This window comes from Heterodontus francisci, chromosome 44 (assembly GCF_036365525.1).
Source record: "Heterodontus francisci isolate sHetFra1 chromosome 44, sHetFra1.hap1, whole genome shotgun sequence".
Lineage (NCBI taxonomy): Eukaryota > Metazoa > Chordata > Chondrichthyes > Heterodontiformes > Heterodontidae > Heterodontus > Heterodontus francisci.
This window is the reverse complement of record NC_090414.1, coordinates 24064919-24089335: the sequence shown is the minus strand read 5'-3', so window position 1 is coordinate 24089335 and position 24417 is coordinate 24064919. Positions and strand designations below refer to the sequence as shown.

Below are 24417 nucleotides of genomic sequence, written 5' to 3'. Positions count from 1 at the left end.
TAACCTCCTCCAGCCCCTACAACCCTCCCTTTCTCTGTAACCTCCTCCAGCCCCGACAACCCTCCCTATCTTTGTAACCTCCTCCAGCCCCGACAACCCTCCCTATCTCTGTAACCTCCTCCAGCCACGACAACCCTCGCTATCTCTGTAACCTCCTTCAGCCCCCACAGCCTCCCTATCTCTGTAACCTCCTCCAGCCCCTACAACCCTCCGAGATCTCTGCGCTCCCTCCAATTCCGGCCTCTTGTCCATCCCCCGATTCCCATCGCTCCACCATTGGCGGCCGTGCCTTCAGCTGCCTGGGGCCCTAAGCTCTGGAATTCCCTCCCTAAACCTCTCCGCCTCTCTCTCTCCTCCTTTAAGATGCTCCTTAAAAACCGACCTCTTTGACCGAGCTTTTGGTCGCCTGTCCCTAATATCTCCTTAAGTGGCTCGAGGGTCAAATTCTGTCTGATTTACGCTCCGGTGAAGCACCTTGGGGACGGTTTACTGTTAAAGTGGCTAGATAAATGCAGTATGTTGTTGTTGATTTTCACCCAGCCTGTGCAGCTGAATTGGAGGGAGGGAGGGAAGGAGTTGATATGAGGCTTTGGACATTCTCTACCCTTTGATGCGCACGGCCCCTTATCATCCCAACAACACCCCCATCCCAGGCAAAAACTGCCTCGCTCTCCGCCAGCTCACGCTGACCTTGCCCATGCTTCCCCCCAAGGTCGCTCAGCTGGGGCAGGATTGTGGGGGGCGGGGGGGTGGGGGGGGAGGTGGAATCTCTTTAACCTACATCCCCCACCGCCCAGCTTCCAACACCCGAGCCTGCCTACCGCAGTCAAATATCCGGGATCTGGAGGCTGGGGGTGGGGGAACACAGGCGCCATAGTGGATCCACCACTCTCCTGTCCACAGATCATCACACAGCCTCTCCGCTTTAACTCCCATCGGCCGCTTGATTTTCAGTCCGCGGATCTTAATTGTGCTGCAGACAGGGCTTGCTGCCTCCGTTGGTTGGGACGTGGGGGAGGGGGCCGGTGGTTGTTGGGGGGTTTGCACTCCAGGTGATTTTGTAGCCCCCCTCCCCCGGGTGGCGGAAGGTGCAGATCTGTGGGGGTTGAGGTGGTGTGTTGGGGGGAGCTTGCTGAGTTGGCAGGATCGGTGTGCCTTTAAGAGGCGGCAGCTGTGAATTTATTCCATTAAGTGCTGGGTTGGTGAGTGTAAGTTTTCTTGGGGCGCGAAGCAGTCAGGTTCGGAGATTGACAGAGGAGAGAGAGAGAGAGAGACAAAGAGATCGGACAGAGGGAGACGGAGAGAGAGAGAAAGTGACTGAGGTACGGAGGGATAAAGGGAATGGCTGCAGTGGGCACTACCGAAAGCAGCCCTCAGCCCCGGGTCTATTTCCAAGCTCCCAGTGACCCCAGCGCCAGTGGGGAGGACAGCGAGACGCCCCAGCGGAGGCAAGGAAAGGTGACAGTGAAATACGACAGGAGAGAGCTGAGGAAAAGGCTGAACCTGGAAGAATGGATCATTGAGCAGCTCACCCAGCTGTACGACTGCGAGGTGAGTGAGTGAGTGAGGGAGGGAGTGAGGGAGTGAGGGAGTGAGGGAGTGAGGGAGTGAGTGAGGGAGGGAGTGAGGGAGTGAGGGAGTGAGGGAGAGAGTGAGTCAGTGAGTCAGTGAGTGAGTGAGGGAGTGAGAGAGTGAGTGAGTGAGGGAGTGAGTGAGTGAGTGAGTCAGTGAGTGAGGGAGTGAGTGAGGGAGTGAGTGAGTGAGTGAGTGAGTCAGTGAGTGAGTGAGTGGGGAGCAGAGGGACAGGCAGCTGTACCCTCAACAACTGGGAACAAAGGTAATCACAATATGGAGATCAAATCCTCTCCGGGATCCTCATTCTCTCTCTCTCTCTCTCTGTCTCCTTCTCTCTGACTTTCTCCCTTTCTCTGTCTCTCCTCTTCTTCCTCTTCTCAGTCTCTTGATATCCCTTCTCTCTCTTTCCTCGTCTTTCTTTCTTTCTCCCTCTCTCTCTCTCTGTCCCTCGCAGAACAATAAACCACATGACTGGAATTTCTTGAAATCCCTCATAACTTTCTCGAAACAAGTACATGGTTGGGTTTGAACAGTGAATAATTCTCCAGGACACGATAATGTCAACTTTCCCAGGGAGCAGTCTGTCTGGGCATTGCTTTCAGCCTGGCTATCAGAATCGACCTTGTGGTGAATTCGAGCCTGATTGATATCAGCTCCGGATCGGAGCCTCCTGTCCTGCACTGTTTAACCAGCCTGAAAAGGTTCACTTTTACAGAGAGCCCAGTCTCCGGACTCCAGTCTCCAGGCTGCAGGCTCCAGTGTTACCGGGTCAGGCAGCTCAACCAGTGTCTCCTTTTAATACAACAAGCCCCTGAGTTTAGCCCAGATTCCCCTGCCGTTTATACTGCAACAGTGTAAAGGATGAGACACCTCCTATCTCCCCCTCACAATAGGGAGCATTAGTAGAGCGGGACAGACAGAGAGGGAGAAGCATGGAGAGGGAGCGGGAGGGACAAAGAGAGGGAGAGGCAGAGGGATGGAGAGGGACAGAGAGAGGGAGAAACAGGGACGGAGGTACAGAGGGACAGAAAGGGAGAGAAACAGAGGGTCAGAGATAGGGAGAAGCAGAAGGATGGAGAGGGAGAGACAAAGGGACAGAGAGAGAGAGAGAGGGAGGCAAAGAGAAGACAGAGAGAGAGAGGGAGGCGGGGGGGGGGGACATAGAGAGGGAGGGATAGTGGGACAGAGAGAGGGAGGGAGGCAGAGAGGGAGGGACAGACAGAGGGAGGGAGGCAGAGAGGAGGGGACAGAGAGAGGGAGGGGCAGAGGGATGGAGAGGGAGAGACAAAGGGACAGAGAGAGAGTGAGATAGAGGGACAGAGAGAGAGAGGGAGACGGGGGGGAGGGGTCATAGAGAGGGAGGAAGGGGGGGGGACAGAGAGAGGGAGGGGCAGAGGGAGGGAGGGGCAGAGGGAGAGAGACAGAGGGACGGAGGGACAGAGAGAGGGAGAGACAGAGGGAGGGAGAAAGGGAGGGATGGGAGGGGGGACAGAGAGAGGGAGGGACAAGGGACAGATAGAGGGAAGGAGGCAGAGAGGAGGGGCATGGGGCAGGGTGGGAGAGTGAGAGCGTGAGAAGTCATGCCAAGGTCAGAGGACATTGTGAATTACGGTCCTCGAGTTTTGAGTGCTGGTTTCTCGGCCAGTCTCTGTGTCCCTGAGTGATGAGCTTTTGAGCTGGTTCCTGGGCAGTGTCGGGATATTCCGCAGCGTGGTCCAGCCTGGCTGTGTCCGAACCTGATACACACACACACACGCGCGGGCCTGGCTGACCGGAACGTGACGAGGAGCAGAAATCGTGGCTGAGTTCCTCACTCCTTCAGGGGACCGAACCCCTAATCCCCAGTCACCAACTCTCGGACCCAGAGAGTCACGACTGCAGCCCGTGCCTGCAACTCAAGCCCCGGGCGAGAGGGAGAGAGCGAGGGACACTGGGCCTCAAGCATGGAGGGAGGGGGGGGGTAGAATTCACTCTCCGGATCGGTGGTGGAGGCAGAAACCCTCAACTCTTTGACAGGGTACCCCAACATGCACCTGAAGTGCAATAACCTGCAAGGCGGGCAGGTGCTGGCAGGTGGGCGGCTAGTTTTCCCAGCACATGATGGGCTGAACGGCCTCTTTCTGTGCCGTAACCTTTCTATGGTTCTAAAATCCTCTCACTGGATGTGAGCGGGAACATCTCTCTCTCTCCTCCTTCAAAACCGACCCCTTTGACTGAGCTTTTGATCGCCTGTCCTTAATATCTCCTTATGTGGCTTGGGGTCAAATTCTGTCTGATTTACACTCCTGTGCGCTATATCAATGTCAGTTGGTGTTGTTGAAGAACGGGCCTTGAAGATTTACCAACCATCCCTTGGCCTGAAGTATCTGGCAAGGCGGTGAGAGATTTCCCCAGGACGGGGTGAAGAGAGATCGAGGAGTGGGAGTGACAAGGCCCCTCCTTCACAATGTCCCTTCCTTCCTAACTAGGCCTGGCACACAACCCTGGAGGCTCCCCCTTGCGACCTCCCGCCAGCCACTCTCCCGCTCATTTCTCCCTCCCCCCAAGTCCCAACCAGGCCCCAATGATTGACATAAAATCAAACTCGGGGAGCCGCCCTTCCCCCGGCTTCCGCATCCCGCCACTCGATTCACTCCTGCCCTTTCCTTCAAACCACCCGTCCCCCTCAGAGAGAGTTCACTCCCACCTCTGCCCCGAACGCAGGGTGCAGTGAGAGGAAGGTTGAGTCAGCAGCTGCGGGCCTGCTCGCCTGCCTGTCCACCCTCCTGGATCGAGTGAGGGTAGAAGAGGTGGACCTGGGGGTAAAGAGAGGTATCGCGTTTGAAAGGGGGCCAAAAACAGCACAGATTTATATGCGGTTACCCCGGGGCCTAGTGACGTGGGAGTTGGCAGGACTGCACGGGTCTCAGATCATAACCTCTGCATCAGAAGGTCGTGGGGTCAAACCCCCACTGTAGAGATTTGAGCTCCAGAATCCTCACGGACATTCCCAGTGCCCAGTACTGAGGGAGCGCCGCACTGTCGGAGGGTCAGTACTGAGGGAGCGCCGCACTGTCGGAGGGTCAGTACTGAGGGAGCGCCGCACTGTCGGAGGGTCAGTACTGAGGGAGCGCCGCACTGTCGGAGGGTCAGTACTGAGGGAGCGCCGCACTGTCGGAAGGTCAGTACTGAGGGAGCGCCGCACTGTCGGAGGGTCAGTACTGAGGGAGCGCCGCACTGTCGGAGGGTCAGTACTGAGGGAGCGCCGCACTGTCAGAGGGTCAGTACTGAGGGAGCTCCGCACTGTCAGAGGGTCAGTACTGAGGGAGCTCCGCACTGTCAGAGGGTCACTACTGTGGGAGTGCCACACTGTCGGAGGGTCACTACTGAGGGAGCGCCGCACTGTCGGAGGGTCAGTACTGAGGGAGCGCCGCACTGTCGGAGGGTCAGTACTGAGGGAGCGCCGCACTGTCGGAGGGTCAGTACTGAGGGAGCGCCGCACTGTCAGAGGGTCAGTACTGCGGGAGCTCCGCACTGTCAGAGGGTCAGTACTGAGGGAGTGCCGCACTGTCGGAGGGTCAGTACTGAGGAAGTGCAGCACTGACGGAGAGTCAGTAATGAGGGAGCGCCGCACTGTCGGAGGGTCAGTACTGAGGGTGTGCCGTACTGTTGGAGGGTCAGTACTGAGGGAGTGCTGCACTGTTGGAGGGTCAGGACTGAGGGTGTGCCGGACTGTTGGAGGGTCAGTACTGAGGGAGTGCCGCACTGTCGGAGGGGCAGTACTGAGGGAGTGCTGCACTGTTGGAGGGTCAGTACTGAGGGTGTGCCGTACAGTTGGAGGGTCAGTACTGAGGGAGTGCTGCACTGTCGGAGGGTCAGTACTGAGGGAGTGCTGCACTGTCGGAGGGTCAGTACTGAGGGAGTGTCGCACTGTTGGAGGGTCAGTACTGAGGGAGTGCCGCACTGTCGGAGGGTCAGTACTGAGGGAGTGCTGCACTGTCGGAGGGTCAGTACTGAGGGAGCGCCGCACTGTCAGAGGGTCAGTACTGAGGGAGCTCCGCACTGTCGGAGGGTCAGTACTGAGGGAGTGCCGCACTGTCGGAGGGTCAGTACTGAGGGAGTGCCGTACTGTCAGAGGGTCTGTACTGAGGGAGTGCCGCACTGTCAGAGGGTCTGTACTGAGGGAGTGCCGCACTGTCGGAGGGTCAGTACTGAGGGAGCTCCGCACTGTCGGAGGGTCAGTACTGAGGGAGTGCCGCACTGTCGGAGGGTCAGTACTGAGGGAGTGCCGCACTGTCGGAGGGTCAGTACTGAGGGAGTGCTGCACTGTCGGAGGGTCAGTACTGAGGGAGCTCCGCACTGTCGGAGGGTCAGTACTGAGGGAGCTCCGCACTGTCGGAGGGTCAGTACTGAGGGAGCGCCGCACTGTCGGAGGGTCAGTACTGAGGGAGCGCCGCACTGTCGGAGGGTCAGTACTGAGGGAGTGCCGCACTGTCGGAGGGTCAGTACTGAGGGAGCGCCGCACTGTCGGAGGGTCAGTACTGAGGGAGCGCCGCACTGTCGGAGGGTCAGTACTGAGGGAGCGCCGCACTGTCGGAGGGTCAGTACTGAGGGAGCGCCGCGCTGTCGGAGGTCATTTGTTGCTGTGTAGACAAACAAGCCTCCCCCTCCGAAGTCCAAACTGTGGGGCAGTCAAACTAAATTTCAGTTCTCAGACCAAAACCACAACTACTTGAATTTATCTAGCCCTTAGGTGTTTCACAGGAGCGTAAGTCAGACAGAATTTGACCCCCGAGCCACATAAGGAGATATTAGGGACAGGCGAACAAAAGCTCGGTCAAAGAGGTCGGTTTTTAAGGAGCGTCTTAAAGGAGGAGAGAGAGAGGCGGAGAGGTTTAGGGAGGGAATTCCAGAGCTTAGGGCCCCAGGCAGCTGAAGGCACGGCCGCCAATGGTGGAGCGATGGGAATCGGGGGATGGACAAGAGGCTGGAATTGGAGGGAGCGCAGAGATCTCGGAGGGTTGTCGGGGCTGGAGGAGGTTACAGAGATGGGGAGGGTTGTGGGGGCTGGAGAAAGTTACAGAGATAGGGAGGGTTGTAGGGCCTGGAGGAGGTTACAGAGGTAGGGAAGGTTGTAGGGGCTGGAGGAGGTTACAGAGATAGGGAGGGTTGTAGGGGCTGGATGAGGTTACAGAGATAGGGAGGGTTGTTGGGGCTGGAGGAGGTTACAGAGATAGGGAGGGTTGTAGGGGCTGGAGGAGGTTACAGAGATAGGGAGGGTTGTAGGGACTGGAGGAGTTTACAGAGATAGGGAGGGTTGTAGGGGCTGGAGGAGGTTACAGAGATAGGGAGGGTTGTAGGGGCTGGAGGAGGTTACAGAGATAGGGAGTGTTGTAGGGGCTGGAGGAGGTTACAGAGATAGGGAGGGTTGTCGGGGCTGGAGGAGGTTACAGAGATAGGGAGGGTTGTAGGGGCTGGAGGAGGTTACTGAGATAGGGAGGGTTGTCGGGGCTGGAGGAGGTTACAGAGATAGGGAGGGTTGTAGGGGCTGGAGGAGGTTACAGAGATAGGGAGGGTTGTCGGGGCTGGAGAAGGTTACAGAGATAGGGAGGGTTGTAGGGACTGGAGGAGGTTACAGAGATAGGGAGGTTTGTCGGGGCTGGAGGAGGTTACAGAGATAGGGAGTGTTGTAGGGGCTGGAGGAGGTTACTGAGATAGGGAGGGTTGTCGGGGCTGGATGAGGTTACAGAGATAGGGAGGGTTGTAGGGGCTGGAGGAGGTTACAGAGATAGGGAGGGTTGTCGGGGCAGGAGGAGGTTACAGAGATAGGGAGGGTTGTAGGGACTGGAGGAGGTTACAGAGATAGGGAGGGTTGTAGAGGCTGGAGGAGGTTACAGAGATAGGGAGGGTTGTAGGGGCTGGAGGAGGTTACAGAGATAGGGATGGTTGTTGGGGCTGGAGGAGGTTACAGAGATAGGGAGGGTTGTCGGGGCTGGAGGAGGTTACAGAGATAGGGAGGGTTGTAGGGGCTGGAGGAGGTTACAGAGATAGGGAGGGTTGTAGGGACTGGAGGAGGTTACAGAGATAGGGAGGGTTGTCGGGGCTGGAGGAGGTTGCAGAGATAGGGAGGGTTGTAGGGGCTGGAGGAGGTTACAGAGATAGGGAGGGTTGTCGGGGCTGGAGGAGGTTACAGAGATAGGGAGGGTTGCCGGGGCTGGAGGAGGTTACAGAGATAGGGAGAGTTGTAGGGGCTGGAGGAGGTTACAGAGATAGGGAGGGTTGTAGGGGCTGGAGGAGGTTACAGAGATAGGGAGGGTTGTAGGGGCTGGAGGAGGTTACAGAGATAGGGAGGGTTGTAGGGGCTGGAGGAGGTTACAGAGGTAGGGAAGGTTGTAGGGGCTGGAGGAGGTTACAGTGATAGGGAGGGTTGTAGGGGCTGGAGGAGGTTCCAGAGATAGGGAGGGTTGTAGGGGCTGGAGGAGGTTACAGAGATAGGGAGGGTTGTAGGGGCTGGAGGAGGTTACAGAGATAGGGAGGGATGTAGGGGCTGGAGGAGGTTACAGAGATAGGGAGGGTTGTTGGGGCTGGAGGAGGTTACAGAGATAGGGAGATTTGTCGGGGCTGGAGGAGGTTACAGAGATAGGGAGGGTTGTCGGGGCTGGAGGAGGTTACAGAGATATTGAGGGTTGTAGGGGCTGGAGGAGGTTACAGAGATAGGGAGGGTTGTCGGGGCTGGAGAAGGTTACAGAGATAGGGAGGGTTGTAGGGACTGGAGGAGGTTACAGAGATAGGGAGGTTTGTCGGGGCTGGAGGAGGTTACAGAGATAGGGAGGGTTGTAGGGGCTGGAGGAGGTTACTGAGATAGGGAGGGTTGTCGGGGCTGGAGGAGGTTACTGAGATAGGGAGGGTTGTCGGGGCTGGATGAGGTTACAGAGATAGGGAGGGTTGTAGGGGCTGGAGGAGGTTACAGAGATAGGGAGGGTTGTCGGGGCTGGAGGAGGTTACAGAGATAGGGAGGGTTGTAGGGGCTGGAGGAGGTTACTGAGATAGGGAGGGTTGTCGGGGCTGGAGGAGGTTACAGAGATAGGGAGGGTTGTAGGGGCTGGAGGAGGTTACAGAGATAGGGAGGGTTGTCGGGGCTGGAGGAGGTTACAGAGATAGGGAGGGTTGTAGGGACTGGAGGAGGTTACAGAGATAGGGAGGTTTGTCGGGGCTGGAGGAGGTTACAGAGATAGGGAGGGTTGTAGGGGCTGGAGGAGGTTACTGAGATAGGGAGGGTTGTCGGGGCTGGAGGAGGTTACAGAGATAGGGAGGGTTGTAGGGGCTGGAGGAGGTTGCAGAGATAGGGAGGGTTGTAGGGACTGGAGGAGGTTACAGAGATAGGGAGGGTTGTCGGGGCTGGAGGAGGTTACAGAGATAGGGAGGGTTGTAGGGGCTGGAGGAGGTTACAGAGATATGGAGGGTTGTCGGGGCTGGAGGAGGTTACAGAGATAGGGAGGGTTGCCGGGGCTGGAGGAGGTTACAGAGATAGGGAGAGTTGTAGGGGCTGGAGGAGGTTACAGAGATAGGGAGGGTTGTAGGGGCTGGAGGAGGTTACAGAGATAGGGAGGGTTGTAGGGGCTGGAGGAGGTTACAGAGATAGGGAGGGTTGTAGGGGCTGGAGGAGGTTACAGAGGTAGGGAATGTTGTAGGGGCTGGAGGAGGTTACAGTGATAGGGAGGGTTGTAGGGGCTGGAGGAGGTTCCAGAGATAGGGAGGGTTGTAGGGGCTGGAGGAGGTTACAGAGATAGGGAGGGTTGTAGGGGCTGGAGGAGGTTACAGAGATAGGGAGGGTTGTCGGGGCTGGACGAGGTTACAGAGATAGGGAGGGTTGTCGGGGCTGGAGGATGTTACAGAGATAGGGAGGGTTGTAGGGGCTGGAGGAGGTTACAGAGATAGGGAGGGTTGTAGGGGCTGGAGGAGGTTACAGAGATAGGGAGGGTTGTAGGGGCTGGAGGAGGTTACAGAGATAGGGAGGGTTGTAGGGGTTGGAGGAGGTTACAGAGATAGGGAGGGCTGTAGGGGCTGGAGGATGTTACAGAGATAGGGAGGGTTGTCGGGGCTGGAGGATGTTACAGAGATAGGGAGGGTTGTAGGGGTTGGAGGAGGTTACAGAGATAGGGAGGGTTGTAGGGGTTGGAGGAGGTTACAGAGATAGGGAGGGTTGTAGGGGCTGGAGGATGTTACAGAGATAGGGAGGGTTGTCGGGGCTGGAGGATGTTACAGAGATAGGGAGGGTTGTAGGGGTTGGAGGAGGTTACAGAGATAGGGAGGGTTGTAGGGGCTGGAGGATGTTACAGAGATAGGGAGGGTTGTCGGGGCTGGAGGATGTTACAGAGATAGGGAGGGTTGTAGGGGTTGGAGGAGGTTACAGAGATAGGGAGGGTTGTAGGGGTTGGAGGAGGTTACAGAGATAGGGAGGGTTGTAGGGGCTGGAGGAGGTTACAGAGTTAGGGAGGGTTGTAGGGGCTTTTTTAAAAATTCATTATTGGGTTGTGGGCGTCACTGGTCAGGCCCAGCATTTATTGCCCATCCCTAATTGTCCTTGAGAAGGTGGTGGTGAGCTGCCTTCTTGAACCGCTGCAGTCCATGTGGGGTAGGTATACCCACAGTGCTGTTAGGAAGGGAGTTCCAGGATTTTGACCCAGCGACAGTGAAGGAACGGCGATATAGTTCCAAGTCAGGATGGTGTGTGACTTGGAGGGGAACTTGCAGGTGGTGGTGTTCCCATGTATCTGCTCCCCTTGTCCTTCTAGTTGGTAGAGGTCGCGGGTTTGGAAGGTGCTGTCTCAGGAGCCTTGGTGCATTGCTGCAGTGTATCTTGTAGATGGTACACACTGCTGCCACTGTGCGTCGGTGGTGGAGGGAGTGAATGTTTGTGGATGGGGTGCCAATCAAGCGGGCTGCTTTGTCCTGGATGGTGTGGAGCTTCTTGAGTGTTGTTGGAGCTGCACCCATCCGGGCAAGTGGAGAGTATTCCATCACACTCCTAACTTGTGCCTTGTAGATGGTGGACAGGCTTTGGGGAGTCAGGAGGTGAGTTACTCGCCTCAGGATTCCTACCTCTGACCTGCTCTTGTAGCCACGGTATTTATATGGCTCCTCCAGTTCAGTTTCTGGTCAATGGTGACCCCCAGGATGTTGATAGTGGGGGATTCAGCGATGGTAATGCCGTTGAATGTCAAGGGGAGATGGTTAGATTCTCTCTTGTTGGAGATGGTCATTGCCTGGCACTTGTGTGGCGCGAATGTTACTTGCCACGTATCAGCCCAAGCCTGCATATTGTCCAGGTCTTGCTGCATTTCTACACGGACTGCTTTCAGTATCTGAGGAGTCGTGAATGGTGCTGAACATTGTGCAATCATCAGCGAACATCCCCACTTCTGACCTTATGATTGAAGGAAGGTCATTGATGAAGCAGCTGAAGATGGTTGGGCCGAGGACACTACCCTGAGGTACTCCTGCAGTGATGTCCTGGAGCTCAGATGATTGACCTCCAACAACCACAATCATCTTCCTTTGCGCTAGGTAAGACTCCAGCCAGCGGAGGTTTTCCCCCTGATTCCCATTGACCTCAGTTTTGCTAGTGCTCCTTGATGCCATACTCGGTCAAATGCTGCCTTGATGTCAAGGGCAGTCACTCTCACCTCACCTGTTGAGTTCAGCTCTTTTGTCCATGTTTGAACCAAGGCTGTAATGAGGTCAGGAGCTGAGTGGCCCTGGCGAAACCCAAACTGAGCATCACTGAGCAGGTTATTGCTCAGCAAGTGCCGCTTGATGGCACTGTTGATGACACCTTCCATCACTTTACTGATGATTGAGAGGAGGCTGATGGGACGGTAATTGGCCGGGTTGGACTTGTCCTGCTTTTTGTGTACAGGACATACCTGGGCAATTTTCCACATTGCAGGGTAGATGCCAGTGTTGTAGACACTTGAGGAGGTTACAGAGCTAGGGAGGGGACGAGGAGGCCATGGAGGGATTTGAACAGGAGGGTGAGAGTTTTAAAATCGAGGTGTCGCCAGACCGGGAGCCAGTGTAGGTCAGCGAGCAGAGCGGGTGATGGGTGAACGGGACTCGGTGTGAGGTAGGACACGGGTGGCAGTGGAGTTTGGGATGCGCTGAAGTTTACGGAGGGTGTGGAATGGGAGGTGGGAGTGACTTCTCTTTTCTGTTCTCCCTTGTCTTCTTCCCTCAGTTAAAGCCTTTATCGTCTTGGAGTAAGAAATCTGTGGGAGGCTACAGGAAATGCAGTCTCTTGTCTGAACACCTGAGGCTGGTATTTTGAGTGTTTTTCATGTTTTGATTCCTGGTTATGTTGGTTATGAAGTGGCCGCCTGTGGTGTATAAAGTGCTGTCCTTGTCCTTCTAGTTGGTAGAGGTCGCAGGTTTGGAAGGTATGGGGTTATGAAAGGCACCATGGTTCTTTTTGATACATTAAGGATTGTGTCTGTGTTGAACAGCACAGATTTTCACAGCCCTGCGGAAGGCCATTTGGCCCATCTAGTCAGTGCCAGTTTCTATGCTCCACACGGGCCTCCGTCGTCGAATCCCTGGGTAATGTTGGGAAGTCCGGTTCCGCGCCGCTCTGCGGCTTCCCGGGAGCTCCTGTTGTTTCGAGAGGCTGCCTGCACAGAAACACAGCCCCTGGGCCTGCCCTTCTGTCATGAGCAGGGATCTTTCCTGCTACCTCATCGGAGGTGCCTTCACTTAGTGTGCTTCACTCGGAGAGGGTGGGGAGAGAGAGAGGGTAAGGAAGAGGAGAGAGGGTGGGGGGGTGGGGAAAGAGGGCAAGGGAAGGAGAGGGGCTAAGGGGCGGGACAGAAAGAGGGATGCCAGAGAACTAACAGGCCGAGACCTGAGAAACCCCTTTAGTCCGTGCTGAAAATTGAGGCCTGTTGTTCTGAACTGGCCCAAAGGCCTTGCTTGATTGACCATCCTTGAGGCGACAACTGACCATTTTGAGCTGACAAGCCAGTCGCTCGAGTCTGCGGTTTGGAATACCAATGGAGAGGCCTATCACCCAGCAAAAGGCCTAAAGTTGCCATGGCAACACGTAGGGCCTACACCAAGGCTTCGAGTAAAAGGAGCAGCAGGAATGGATCAGTTCCGTTTCCCGATCTCTCTTTTATTTCCCTCTGCCGCTCCGGATTTTCTCGCCTCGCCTCAGCGGGTTGATGGGGGCGCGAGGCAGATAAATCAACAGTTAACCCCACCCACCCATCCTCACCTAACTGACCGTTCTGCCTGTGCTAACCAAGGTGACATTGTTATTAGTCTGTTCAACAGAGAGGGGAGGTGGGGGAAGGGGACCTGCTGGAAAAGATGTTGTTGAGGAATGCAGCCTTGGTCGATCGGTTGACCCATTGGGTTGGGGGTGGATGTGGGTGGAGAGGGGAGGGGCGTGAGTGGTGTGGGAGATCAGAGGTCACAAAGACTAGCTGCTGACAGACTTTGAGAGTGAGGGGGTCGCAATTGATCCCCTGACAGTTCTTGATCTTGTTGGACATCCCTGGTTACCTCGCCGTCACATGTTGACCAGACTTGGAGAGGAACCCAGTTTCCTTCCTCAAAGATCATGAGTGAACCAGTCAGTTCATGGTGTCAATTTACTGGAATTAATTCTGCCTCTTAAATCCCTGTCGTGAGATTTGAACCCATGGCAACTGATGTACTGGCCAGGTACCACGGGGTATAAAACCCCACCTGCTGCAATTCTCCCTCCCGGCTCAGAATACAAAGGTCATGGGTCGAGCCCCCATTGGAGACCCGGGAACAAAAATCCAGGCTGACGCTCCCAGTGCAGTACTGAGGGAGCTCCGCAATGTCGGAGAGTCAGTACTGAGGGAGCGCCGCACTGTCGGAGGGTCAGTACTGAGGGAGTGCCGCACTGTCGGAGGGTCAGTACTGAGGGAGTGCTGCACTGTCGGAGGGTCAGTACTGAGGGAGCGCCGCACTGTCGGAGGGTCAGTGCTGAGGGAGCGCCGCACTGTCGGAGGGTCAGTACTGAGGGAGTGCCGCACTGTCAGAGGGTCAGTACTGAGGGAGCTCCGCACTGTCAGAGGGTCAGTGCTGAGGGAGCGCCGCACTGTCGGAGGGTCAGTACTGAGGGAGCGCCGCACTGTCGGAGGGTCAGTACTGAGGGAGCACCGCACTGTCGGAGGGTCAGTACTGAGGGAGCGCCGCACTGTCGGAGGGTCAGTACTGAGGGAGTGCCGCACTGTCGGAGGGTCATTACTGAGGGAGTGCCGCACTGTCGGAGGGTCAGTACTGAGGGAGTGCTGCACTGTCGGAGGGTCAGTACTGAGGGAGTGCCGCACTGTCGGAGGTGCCGTCTTTCAGATGAGACATTAAACCGAGGCCCCCGTCTGCCCTCTCGGGTGGGTGTAAAAGATCCCACGGCCACTATTGGAAGAAGAGCAGGGGAGTTCTCCCCGGTGTCCTGGGGACAATATTTATCCCTCAAACAACATCAGTAAAAACAGATGATCCGGGTCATTATCACATTGCTGTTTGTGGGATCTTGCTGTGCGTGAATTAGCTGCTGTGTTTCCTACATTACAACAGTGACTACACTTTGAACAAAAAGAGTGCTTCGTTGACTGTGAGGGACTTTGGGACGTCCTGAGTGGCTGAAAGGAGCTGGAGAGACGGGAGTTCTGTCTTTCTGACTGAGTGCAGGAATTTAATGGGCCTGATTTTCAAACCGGAGTGGGTTTGAGCAGGGGATGTGGAGGGGGAGGAGGGGATGTGGAGGGGGAGGGAGGAAGGGAGGACAGTCTCCCAATCCCTGACCAATATCAGGAACTCGAACCCGAGCCTTCTGAGTTGAGACCGAAACGTCTCAGCTGAGAAAAAACACAACACGGAGCGGAAGTGTGGACTCCTGACATGGAGGTGCCTGGGGGAGGTTCTGAAACAGAAATCTGCCATTCTGGAAGCTTCTGAACACACCTTCCTAATCAATAACTCAGGGCGGGAGAGCGAAGCTGCCCCAGCTTGAAGAGAATTCCCAGCGGAGCGTGAAAACCTGTTTGTGCTGACGACAGCAGTAATCAGTGGCTGCTCCCTTTCTGTCTGCAGCTGTTCAACGTGCCGTTTAAACCCCACTCAGTGCATGAGGTGGTAATGAACGCCAGCGAGAAAAACACACTGTTAAAGCAGCCTCTCTCAGCAGCCACTGACAATCAGATCTTCCATTTCACTCTCTCTCTCTCCCTCACACACCCTCCTTCCCAGATTTCAGATGTGGGTAACCCTCAAGGGCAGCAGAAACGCCAGTATGGACTGATAATGCTGAAAGGCCTCTTTCTGTGCTGTACGTCTCGTGTATCCCAGTCAGAATGCCCCTGGGGTCGACCCCCTGCGCAGGAGACCTGACATCATCCAGACCGACACTGCCAATGTCAGTACTGAGGGAGTGCCGCACTGTCAGAGGGTCAGTACTGAGGGGGAGCTGCACTGTCGGAGGGTCAGTACTGAGGGAGTGCCGCACTGTCGGAGGGTCAGGACTGAGGGAGTGCTGCAGTGTCAGAGGGTCAGTACTGAGGGAGTGCTGCACTGTCAGGGGATCAGTACTGAGGGAGTGCCGCACTGTCAGAGGGTCAGTACTGAGGGGGAGCTGCACTGTCGGAGGGTCAGTACTGAGGGAGTGCCGCACTGTCGGAGGGTCAGTACTGAGGGAGTGCCGAACTGTCGGAGGGTCAGTACTGAGGGAGCTCTGCACTGTCGGAGAGTCAGTACTGAGGGAGTGCCGCACCATCGGAGGGTCAGTACTGAGGGAGTGCTGCACTGTCGGAGGGTCAGTACTGAGGGAGTGCTGCACTGTCAGAGGGTCAGTACTGAAGGAGTGCTGCACTGTCAGAGGGTCAGTACTGAGGGAGTGCTGCAGTGTCAGAGGGTCAGTACTGAGGGAGTGCCGCACTGTCGGAGGGTCAGTACTGAGGGAGTGCCGAACTGTCGGAGGGTCAGTACTGAGGGAGTGCCGCACTGTCGGAGGGTCAGTACTGAGGGAGTGCCGAACTGTCGGAGGGTCAGTACTGAGGGAGCTCTGCACTGTCGGAGAGTCAGTACTGAGGGAGTGCCGCACCATCGGAGGGTCAGTACTGAGGGAGTGCTGCACTGTCGGAGGGTCAGTACTGAGGGAGTGCTGCACTGTCAGAGGGTCAGTACTGAGGGAGTGCCGCACTGTCGGAGGGTCAGTACTGAACTGGAGAAATGGGAGGAGGTGTGCGGGGAGAGTCAGGGGGGTCCAAGCTTCTGTTAAGTGGATGAAAACGCAGTCGGGGTTCCTGGTTCCTGACTGCAATCCATTCAGAAAGTACGTGCCAGCTGCGATGCCCGACGTGGTCGAATATCCCATCACATTCTGTCTGGGGTGTGCACGGGGGACACGTCTAGCTGGGTGAGGGGGTGGCTGTTGCTTGTGAGAACCCCTCCCCATCCGCAGCAGGGGCAGAGACACGGGGGGGGGGGCCAAATTCTGGGGGTGATGGAATCTGGGGAGAAAAGCCAGTTGAATTTTTGAGTCCGGGCAGACGTGACTCGTTGCTTTCAGAGGTGACTTTACACTGCACGAGCTGACTGCTGTGCAGAGAATTCCTGCATTAATCCTGCCCTTTAGTGTCAGATTACCTGCCAGTGATTTCTTGTGGACCCTGGGGGCTCCACCTCCTCATTGGTCTGATATCAGTAACAGCCCAGGCGCTCTCTCTCGCTCTCGCACCCCTGCTCGAGGTGACATTGCATGCCAGTCAGGGCTTTAGCTCATACCTCCCCAAGATTGATACATCTGGCTATTTGACTGCAGTGGGCATCGCCAGACAGGCGAACCGGGTTTCCTGTGTGCCCGGTAGCCCTGGCGGGCAGTGACTTTACTGACAGAACCAGGCGGGTGTGGTGAAAGCTTCCACCTAGGGGCAGGCCATTCAGCCCCTCAAGCCTGTTACCCAATTTAGTCCCTGGAGGGGCTGAATGGTCTCCTCCTGTTCCTGGCTCCATCTCGACTGCGGTAATGACCCCACAGACGAATAATTTCTCCAGTTGGACGTGAATATGGTTAGTTGGAAAGGAGCTCAGAGGTTTGTTAATATCCGTGACCCTCACTGAGTCAGACGGAGCAGGAGAATCCCGGGACGAGCCCCCGGCCTGTGCTGAGTAGACAGGTCTGCAATAGGGGGACACAGAGGGTCGTGGGGTTAAGACCCACTCCAGAGGCTCGAGCCCCAAGTCCAGGCCAAAACTCCCCGTGCCAGTCCTGAGGGAGCGCCGCACTGTCGGAGGGTCAGTACTGAGGGAGTGCTGCACTGTCGGAGGGTCAGTACTGAGGGAGTGCCGCACTGTCAGAGGATCAGTACTGAGGGAGTGCCGCACTGTCGGAGGATCAGTACTGAGGGAGTGCCGCACAGTTGGGGGATCAGTACTGAGGGAGTGCCGCACTGTCGGAGGGTCAGTACTGAGAGAGTGCCGCACTGTCGGAGGGTCAGTACTGAGGGAGCTCAGCACTGTCAGAGGGTCAGTACTGAGGGAGTGCCGCACTGTCGGCGGGTCAGTACTGAGGGAGTGCCGCACTGTTGGAGGATCAGTACTGAGGGAGTGCCGCACTGTCAGAGGGTCAGTATTGAGGGAGAGCCGCACTGTCGGAGGGTCAGTACTGAGGGAGCGCCGCACTGTCGGAGGGTCAGTACTGAGGGAGTGCCGCACTGTCGGAGGGTCCGTACTGAGGGAGTGCCGCACTGTCGGAGGGTCAGTACTGAGGGAGTGCCGCTCTGTCGGAGGGTCAGTACTGAGGGAGTGCTGCACTGTCGGAGGATCAGTACTGAGGGAGTGCTGCATTGTCGGAGGGTCAGTACTGAGGGAGTGCCGCACTGTCGGAGGGTCAGTACTGAGGGAGTGCTGCACTGTCGGAGGGTCAGTACTGAGGGAGTGCTGCATTGTCGGAGGGTCAGTACTGAGGGAGTGTCGGAGGAACACTCTTTCAGTTGAGACGTTAAACCGTGGCCTGACAGTCTGTTGACATTTAGCCTCTGGTCTATTTGTGACCATTCCACTGGGATCAGATCAGAATTGTCCAACAGCTGGAGCTGAGTTTAGTTTAACAGTGACTAGAAAGATACTGATATGGCTGCACGTGTCTGCACACCAGTAATCAATTCGAGTGCCTTTCATGATTATATTCTTGGATTAACTGAGAACAGATACCGCTGACACATCTGAGCCCGGTGTGGTCCTGAGCCCCACACACTCGGCAGGTAAAACAGACTCTCATTCACACTCTGTGCTGAATGAGCTAAACCCGAACCCATGGAAGTCTGCGGTCAATTGATTGTTTCTTGTTCTCTCGAGATAGCAGTTTGACAAGTGCAGCGACTCGCACATGAATTGCAACCTGATTTATTATCTTCCTCCCGGCAGTGTACGAAAATCTCCAACACACCTTTTGTTTCACAACGGATGTGGTACATCTTCAACTCTATATCAGCTGTTGGGGGTTTCCGAGCCCTTTTCACACACTGTCTTGCATTTAAATCGGGGGATGGACAAGAGGCTGGAATTGGAGGGAGCGCAGAGATCTCGGAGGGTTGTAGGGGCTGGAGGAGGTTACAGAGATAGGGAGGGTTGTCGGGGCTGGAGGAGGTGACAGAGATAGGGAGGGTTGTCGGGGCTGGAGGAGGTTACAGAGATAGGGAGGGTTGTAGGGGCTGGAGGAGGTGACAGAGATAGGGAGGGTTGTAGGGACTGGAGGAGGTGACAGAGATAGGGAGGGTTGTCGGGGCTGGAGGAGGTTACAGAGATAGGGAGGGTTGTAGAGGCTGGAGGAGGTGACAGAGATAGGAAGGATTCTAGGGGCTGGAGGAGGTTACAGAGATAGGGAGGGTTGTCGGGGCTGGAGGAGGTTACAGAGATAGGGAGGGTTGTAGGGGCTGGAGGAGGTTACAGAGATAGGAAGGATTGTAGGGGCTGGAGGAGGTTACAGAGATAGGGAGGGTTGTCGGGGCTGGAGGAGGTTACAGAGATAGGGAGGGTTGTAGGGGCTGGAGGAGGTGACAGAGATAGGGAAGGTTGTAGGGGCTGGAGGAGGTTACAGAGATAGGAAGGATTGTAGGGGCTGGAGGAGGTTACAGAGATAGGGAGGGTTGTCGGGGCTGGAGGAGGTTACAGAGATAGGGAGGGTTGTAGGGGCTGGAGGAGGTGACAGAGATCGGGAGGGTTGTAGGGGCTGGAGGAGGTTACAGAGATAGGGAGGGTTGTCGGGGCTGGAGGAGGTTACAGAGATAGGGAGGGTTGTAGGAGCTGGAGGAGGTTACAGAGATAGGGAGGGTTGTCGGGGCTGGAGGAGGTGACAGAGATCGGGAGGGTTGTAGGGGCTGGAGGAGGTTACAGAGATAGGGAGGGTTGTCGGGGCTGGAGGAGGTGACAGAGATCGGGAGGGTTGTAGGGGCTGGAGGAGGTTACAGAGATAGGGAGGGTTGTCGGGGCTGGAGGAGGTTACAGAGATAGGGAGGGTTGTAGGGGCTGGAGGAGGTTACAGAGATAGGGAGGGTTGTAGGAGCTGGAGGAGTTTACAGAGATGGGGAGAGAGAGTTAGCGAGGAGGGATTTGAAGACGAGCAGGAGAAGTTTAAAATCGAGGCGTTGTCGGATGGGATTCAGCTGTGGAGCACATTTCTGTTTGTGGGATCTTGCTGTGCGCAAGTTGGCTCTGCTGCGTCTCCTACAATAGTGACTGCACTTCCAAACAGATGCTTGATTGGGTGTAAAACGCTCGAGGACGTGATAGGCCCTCGAGAAACACAGCTTACCTCGAAATGGGCACAAAAAAAAACAACAAGAAGGTCATGGTTATAAATCGCCCGAGCCCCTGGACAACTGACAGAGGTCAGACTGACAGGAAGTTCATTAACCTTTCAGATATTGTCTGCTCCATCAGTGCACCTTCCAACACACAAGTTTGAAACCGGTTCGTCCTGTTTTACACCAAAGTAGGGGCAAGACAGTGAAAGATTGTGTGTCTCTGCACTTTACACATTTCAGAATGAGTCACACCCTCCTGGACTGGTTCGGTCTGTCTTTGGTGTGAATTGTTCCCAGGTCAGAGACAAGAGATTGGTTCCCCCTTTTCCTGTTGGGCTGGGGGAGGGTTTGAGGGATTCGGAGAATCTTCACTCTCTCATTTTTATCCTCTGGTCATATGTCAATGACCTCCTCGACTCTCCAACCCATGGTAGGGCCAGTAGACAACTCCAACTCGCACCAGACCAGCACAGACAGGAAGGGCCGATTGGTCTCCTTCTAAATTGGAATCTTTATCCCTGTCCTGTCCTGTCAATCCCCCACCCTCACCAAATACCTGCGTGCTTATGACCCGGATCATCTGTTTTTACTGATGTTGGTTTGAGGGATAAATATTGTCCCCAGGACATCGGGGAGAACTCCCCTGCTCTTCTTCCAATAGTGGCCGTGGGATCTTTTACACCCGCCCGAGAGGGCAGACGGGGGCCTCGGTTTAATGTCTCATCTGAAAGACGGCACCTCCGACAGTGCAGCACTCCTTCAGTACTGACCCTCCGACAGTGCGGCGCTCCCTCAGTACTGACCCTCCGACAGTGCGGCTCTCCCTCAGTACTGACCCTCCGATGCGCAGCACTCCCTCAGTACTGACCCTCCGACAGTGCGGCACTCCCTCAGTACTGACCCTCCGACAGTGCGGCTCTCCCTCAGTACTGACCCTCCGATGCGCAGCACTCCCTCAGTACTGACCCTCCGACAGTGCGGCACTCCCTCAGTACTGATCCTCCGACAGTGCGGCACTCCCTCAGTACTGACCCTCCGACAGTGCGGCACTCCCTCAGTACTGACCCTCCGACAGTGCGGCGCTCCCTCAGTACTGGCCCTCCGACAGTGCGGCGCTCCCTCAGTACTGACCCTCCGACAGTGCAGCGCTCCCTCAGTACTGACCCTCCGACAGTGCGGCGCTCCCTCAGTACTGACCCTCCGACAGTGCGGCCCTCCCTCAGTACTGACCCTCCGACAGTGCGGCGCTCCCTCAGTACTGACCCTCCGACAGTGCGGCGCTCCCTCAGTACTGACCCTCCGACAGTGCGCCACTCCCTCAGTACTGACCCTCCGACAGTGCGGGACTTCCTCAGTACTGACCCTCCGACAGTGCGGCGCTCCCTCAGTACTGACCCTCCAACAGTGCGGCACTCCCTCAGTACTGACCCTCCGACAGTGCGGCACTCCCTCAGTACTGACCCTCCAACAGTGCGGCACTCCCTCAGTACTGACCCTCCGACAGTGTGGCACTCCCTCAGTACTGACCCTCTGACAGTGCGGGACTCCCTCAGTACTGACCCTCCGACTGTGCGGCACTCCCTCAGTAATGACCCTCCGACAGTGCGGGACTCCCTCAGTACTGACCCTCCGACAGTGCGGCACTCCCTCAGTACTGACCCTCCGACAGTGCGACACTCCCTCAGTACTGACCCTCCGACAGTGCGGCACTCCCTCAGTATTGACCCTCCGACAGTGCGGCGCTCCCTCAGTACTGACCCTCCGACAGTGCGGCACTCCCTCAGTACTGACACTCCGACAGTGCGGCGCTCCCTCAGTACTGACCCTCCGACAGTGCGGCGCTCCCTCAGTATTGACCCTCCGACCGTGCGACACTCCCTCAGTACTGACACTCCGACAGTGCGGCGCTCCCTCAGTACTGACCCTCCGACAGTGCGGCGCTCCTTCAGTATTGACCCTCCGACAGTGCGGCGCTCCCTCAGTATTGACCCTCCGACAGTGCGACACTCCCTCAGTACTGACACTCCGACAGTGCGGCGCTCCCTCAGTACTGACCCTCTGACAGTGCGGCGCTCCCTCAGTACTGACCCTCCGACAGTGCGACACTCCCTCAGTACTGACACTCCGACAGTGCGACACTCCCTCAGTACTGACCCTCCGACAGTGCGACACTCCCTCAGTACTGACCTCCGACAGTGCGGCACTCCCTCAGTACTGACCCTCCGACAGTGCGGCGCTCCCTCAGTACTGACCCTCCGACAGTGCGACACTCCCTCAGTACTGACCTCCGACAGTGCGGCACTCCCTCAGTACTGACCCTCCGACAGTGCGGCGCTCCCTCAGTACTGACCCTCCGACAGTGCAGCGCTCCCGCAGTACAGACCTTCCGACAGTGCGGCCCTCCCTCAGTACTGACCCTCCGACAGTGCGGGACTCCCTCAGTACTGACCCTCCGACAGTGCGACACTCCCTCAGTACTGCCACTCCGACTGTGCGACCCTCCCTCAGTACTGACCCTCCGACAGTGCAGCACTCCCTCAGCACTGACACTGGGAGGGTCGGCCTGGATTGTGGATTGAACCCTCTATGGTGTGGGATTTGAATCTTGTGAGTCAGAGGTGAGAGCGATGGTGAGTTGGGCTGGACCTGATGGCAATCGTTGAATCTAATCTCCTACCTTTTGAATTCCTTGCAGGAGGAGGCAATACCAGAGCTGGAGATCGATGTTGATGAGCTTCTAGATTTAGCGAGTGAAGAGGAGAGGGCCGCAAGAGTTAAGGTGAGGAATGGCGAATGGAGTGGTCTGGTTGCCAGGGAAACTCAAGGCCGAGATTTCATCGGACACTCTCCCTTGTTAATTATCTGAGCTCCAGGGTCCTGAACCGTCAATCCAGAGGACCAGGCCGTCAATCCAGGGGCCTGAGCTCACAATCCAGTGGACCAGGCCGTCAATCCAGGGGCCTGGGCTTGAAATCCAGAGAATGTGAGTTCAAATCCACCATGGATGGTTTGAGAATTTCAAATGCTGAAATAAAAATCTGGTCTCAGTACAAGTGACCGTATGAAGATGTTGGATTGTCGTCCAAATCCCCACTGGGTCATTAATGCCCCTTTCGGGAAGGGAAACTGCTTGCCTCTCTACCCGATCTGGGCCTATACCTGATTCCAGTCCCGCACCAGCGCGGGTGACTCTCAACTGACGCGGCCGAGCGCCACACTCAGTACCTCCAAACTGCTCGATTCCACAAGGCGGCCCCACCTCCACCTTCCCGGGGTGCGGGCGCGGGGGGGGCAAACTCACAGCTGGGCGATAAAGGGCCGCTCAGGGGCAGCTGAGCGGGAGGGAGCCTCTCTCTCTTGCCTTCTCCTGTCCTGTGCACTAACGCCTGTTTAAATGTTCTGTTGCAGGAGCTGCTCATCGAATGTTACAAGCCGACTGATGTGAGTACCCGCCCTTCACGGTGGATTTCAAAACAAGTTGCATTTACGTAGTGCCTTGAGTTTAGCAACGGGGCCCACGACGCTGCACGGGTCCCCTCTGCCCCGGAAAGGCTTCCACGCCCGTGTTTCGATTAAGTCGCTTTTGGCTAAAGTTGAAGTTCGCGGGATTATTGAGCTGGTTTGGAAATTGGCGAAACAACGGGAGACACAGAGAGTGGGGATAACGGGCAGACTAACAGGATGTGGGGAGTCTCTCCACAGGATGGGTGTTGGGGGGGGGTGGGGTCTCAACTATTCACCGTATTTATTAACGATTTCGATAACGGGATTGCCAGCCGCAAATCCAAACTTACCGATGACACAGAGATGTAAACCATTGTAAACCGTGTAGATAGAGGCATGAAATTATAAAGAGAGGGAGGGGGCAGAGTCTGGAAATTAGAGCCAGATTTTACAGGAGTGAAATGAGGAAACAGATCGACACACAAAGGGTGGGAAAAGTTTGGAACTCTCTTCCACAAACAGCGATCAATTGTTAACCAATTGAGGGATATTGGGGAAATTGTGTTCAGTCACATATCAGCTATGATCTCATAGAATGGCGGAACAGGCTCGAGAGGGGCTGAATGGCCTCCTCCTTCTCCTGTGTAACAGGCTCGGGGAGCGGCCGAACGCTGTAAAGTCCCAAAGTGGCTGAAATGGGAGCCCTTCCTCTCTAACACTGCTCTCTCTCTCTACTCTCTCTCTCTCTCCCTCTCTCTCCAGGACTTTGTCAAGGAGCTCTTGCAGAAAGTGCGAGGCATGCAGAAACTGAACACGCCCAACAAGTTCAGCCCTCACCAGGCAAAATGAGGGTCCGGGGACAGGGCGGGGACGGGTCCCAGGAGCGCGCGGAGCGGGGGACTTGGGAAGGGGGGGGTGCAGGGGTGTGTGCTTGCGTGTGTGTGTGGGGGGGAGGGGGAGAGGAGCAGGGCAGCAGGAGTGGGAAAGGGGTAAGGGTAAAGGGGGTGCAAATCGACAAGAGCCCCGCAGGACTGGGGTCTCGGTGTGGTATACACAAGGAGGGAGAAAGGAGAGGTCGCTGGCGGAGTCTTCCCATCGACGCATCTCCCTCTCTCGGAGACACTTTATTCTTTAAACCTCCCCTCCCGGGCGTCTGACGGAGAAGGAGGGGCGCGATTTGGGATTGCAGGCCCCCTCTTTCGTCTCCTCGAGGCTCGGTGTGGGTGGGTGGGTGCGGGTGTCGGGGCATTTTATTCCCTCTGTTAATTTTAAAGTGTAAACTGCTGCTTGTTGTTTTTTTTTTATGAAAATGAATTAAAAATGCTTTTTAAAAAAAAAACACACACACGTGTGGAAGGCGAGAGTGGATTGCAAGATAAAGGCCCCTCGCCCTCTGCTATTTCTCCATCGCTTCGAATGCCTTCCAGGGGGAAAAGCAGAACCCGGAGTTTCGGAAGGCGCTACTCTAGGCCGAAGCTGCAGGGCGAATCCAAGGGAGGCCAGACTGAGGCCTGGGGCCTAAGAGTCCAAATCCAGACTAGGCCGAAGCCTGAGGCCTATGCATCCAAAATGGTCAAGAGGGGTGGGA

At 56.2% G+C, this 24417-nt stretch overlaps 1 protein-coding gene across 1 annotated transcript; it reads left to right on the top strand.

The window, feature by feature from the left end:
* The first annotated feature begins 1149 nt into the window (after nt 1-1149).
* Nucleotides 1150-23734, top strand: LOC137356047 (protein phosphatase 1 regulatory subunit 14B-like). The gene is made up of 4 exons (XM_068021782.1): nt 1150-1551; nt 22081-22164; nt 22794-22826; nt 23592-23734. Exons 1-4 carry the CDS (start codon nt 1342-1344, stop codon nt 23676-23678), a joined length of 414 nt encoding a protein of 137 aa, XP_067877883.1. The 5' UTR covers nt 1150-1341; the 3' UTR covers nt 23679-23734.
* The last annotated feature ends 683 nt before the right edge of the window (nt 23735-24417 follow it).

What these genes read in the sequence shown, in the direction of transcription:
- LOC137356047 (XM_068021782.1), top strand. Translation starts at nt 1,342, where the DNA reads ATGGCTGCAGTGGGCACTACCGAAAGCAGCCCTCAGCCCCGGGTCTAT. An exon ending in CCCAGCTGTACGACTGCGAG is followed by an intron (nt 1,552 to 22,080) that starts GTGAGTGAGTGA and finishes AATTCCTTGCAG; the next exon opens with GAGGAGGCAATACCAGAGCT. An exon ending in AGAGGGCCGCAAGAGTTAAG is followed by an intron (nt 22,165 to 22,793) that starts GTGAGGAATGGC and finishes GTTCTGTTGCAG; the next exon opens with GAGCTGCTCATCGAATGTTA.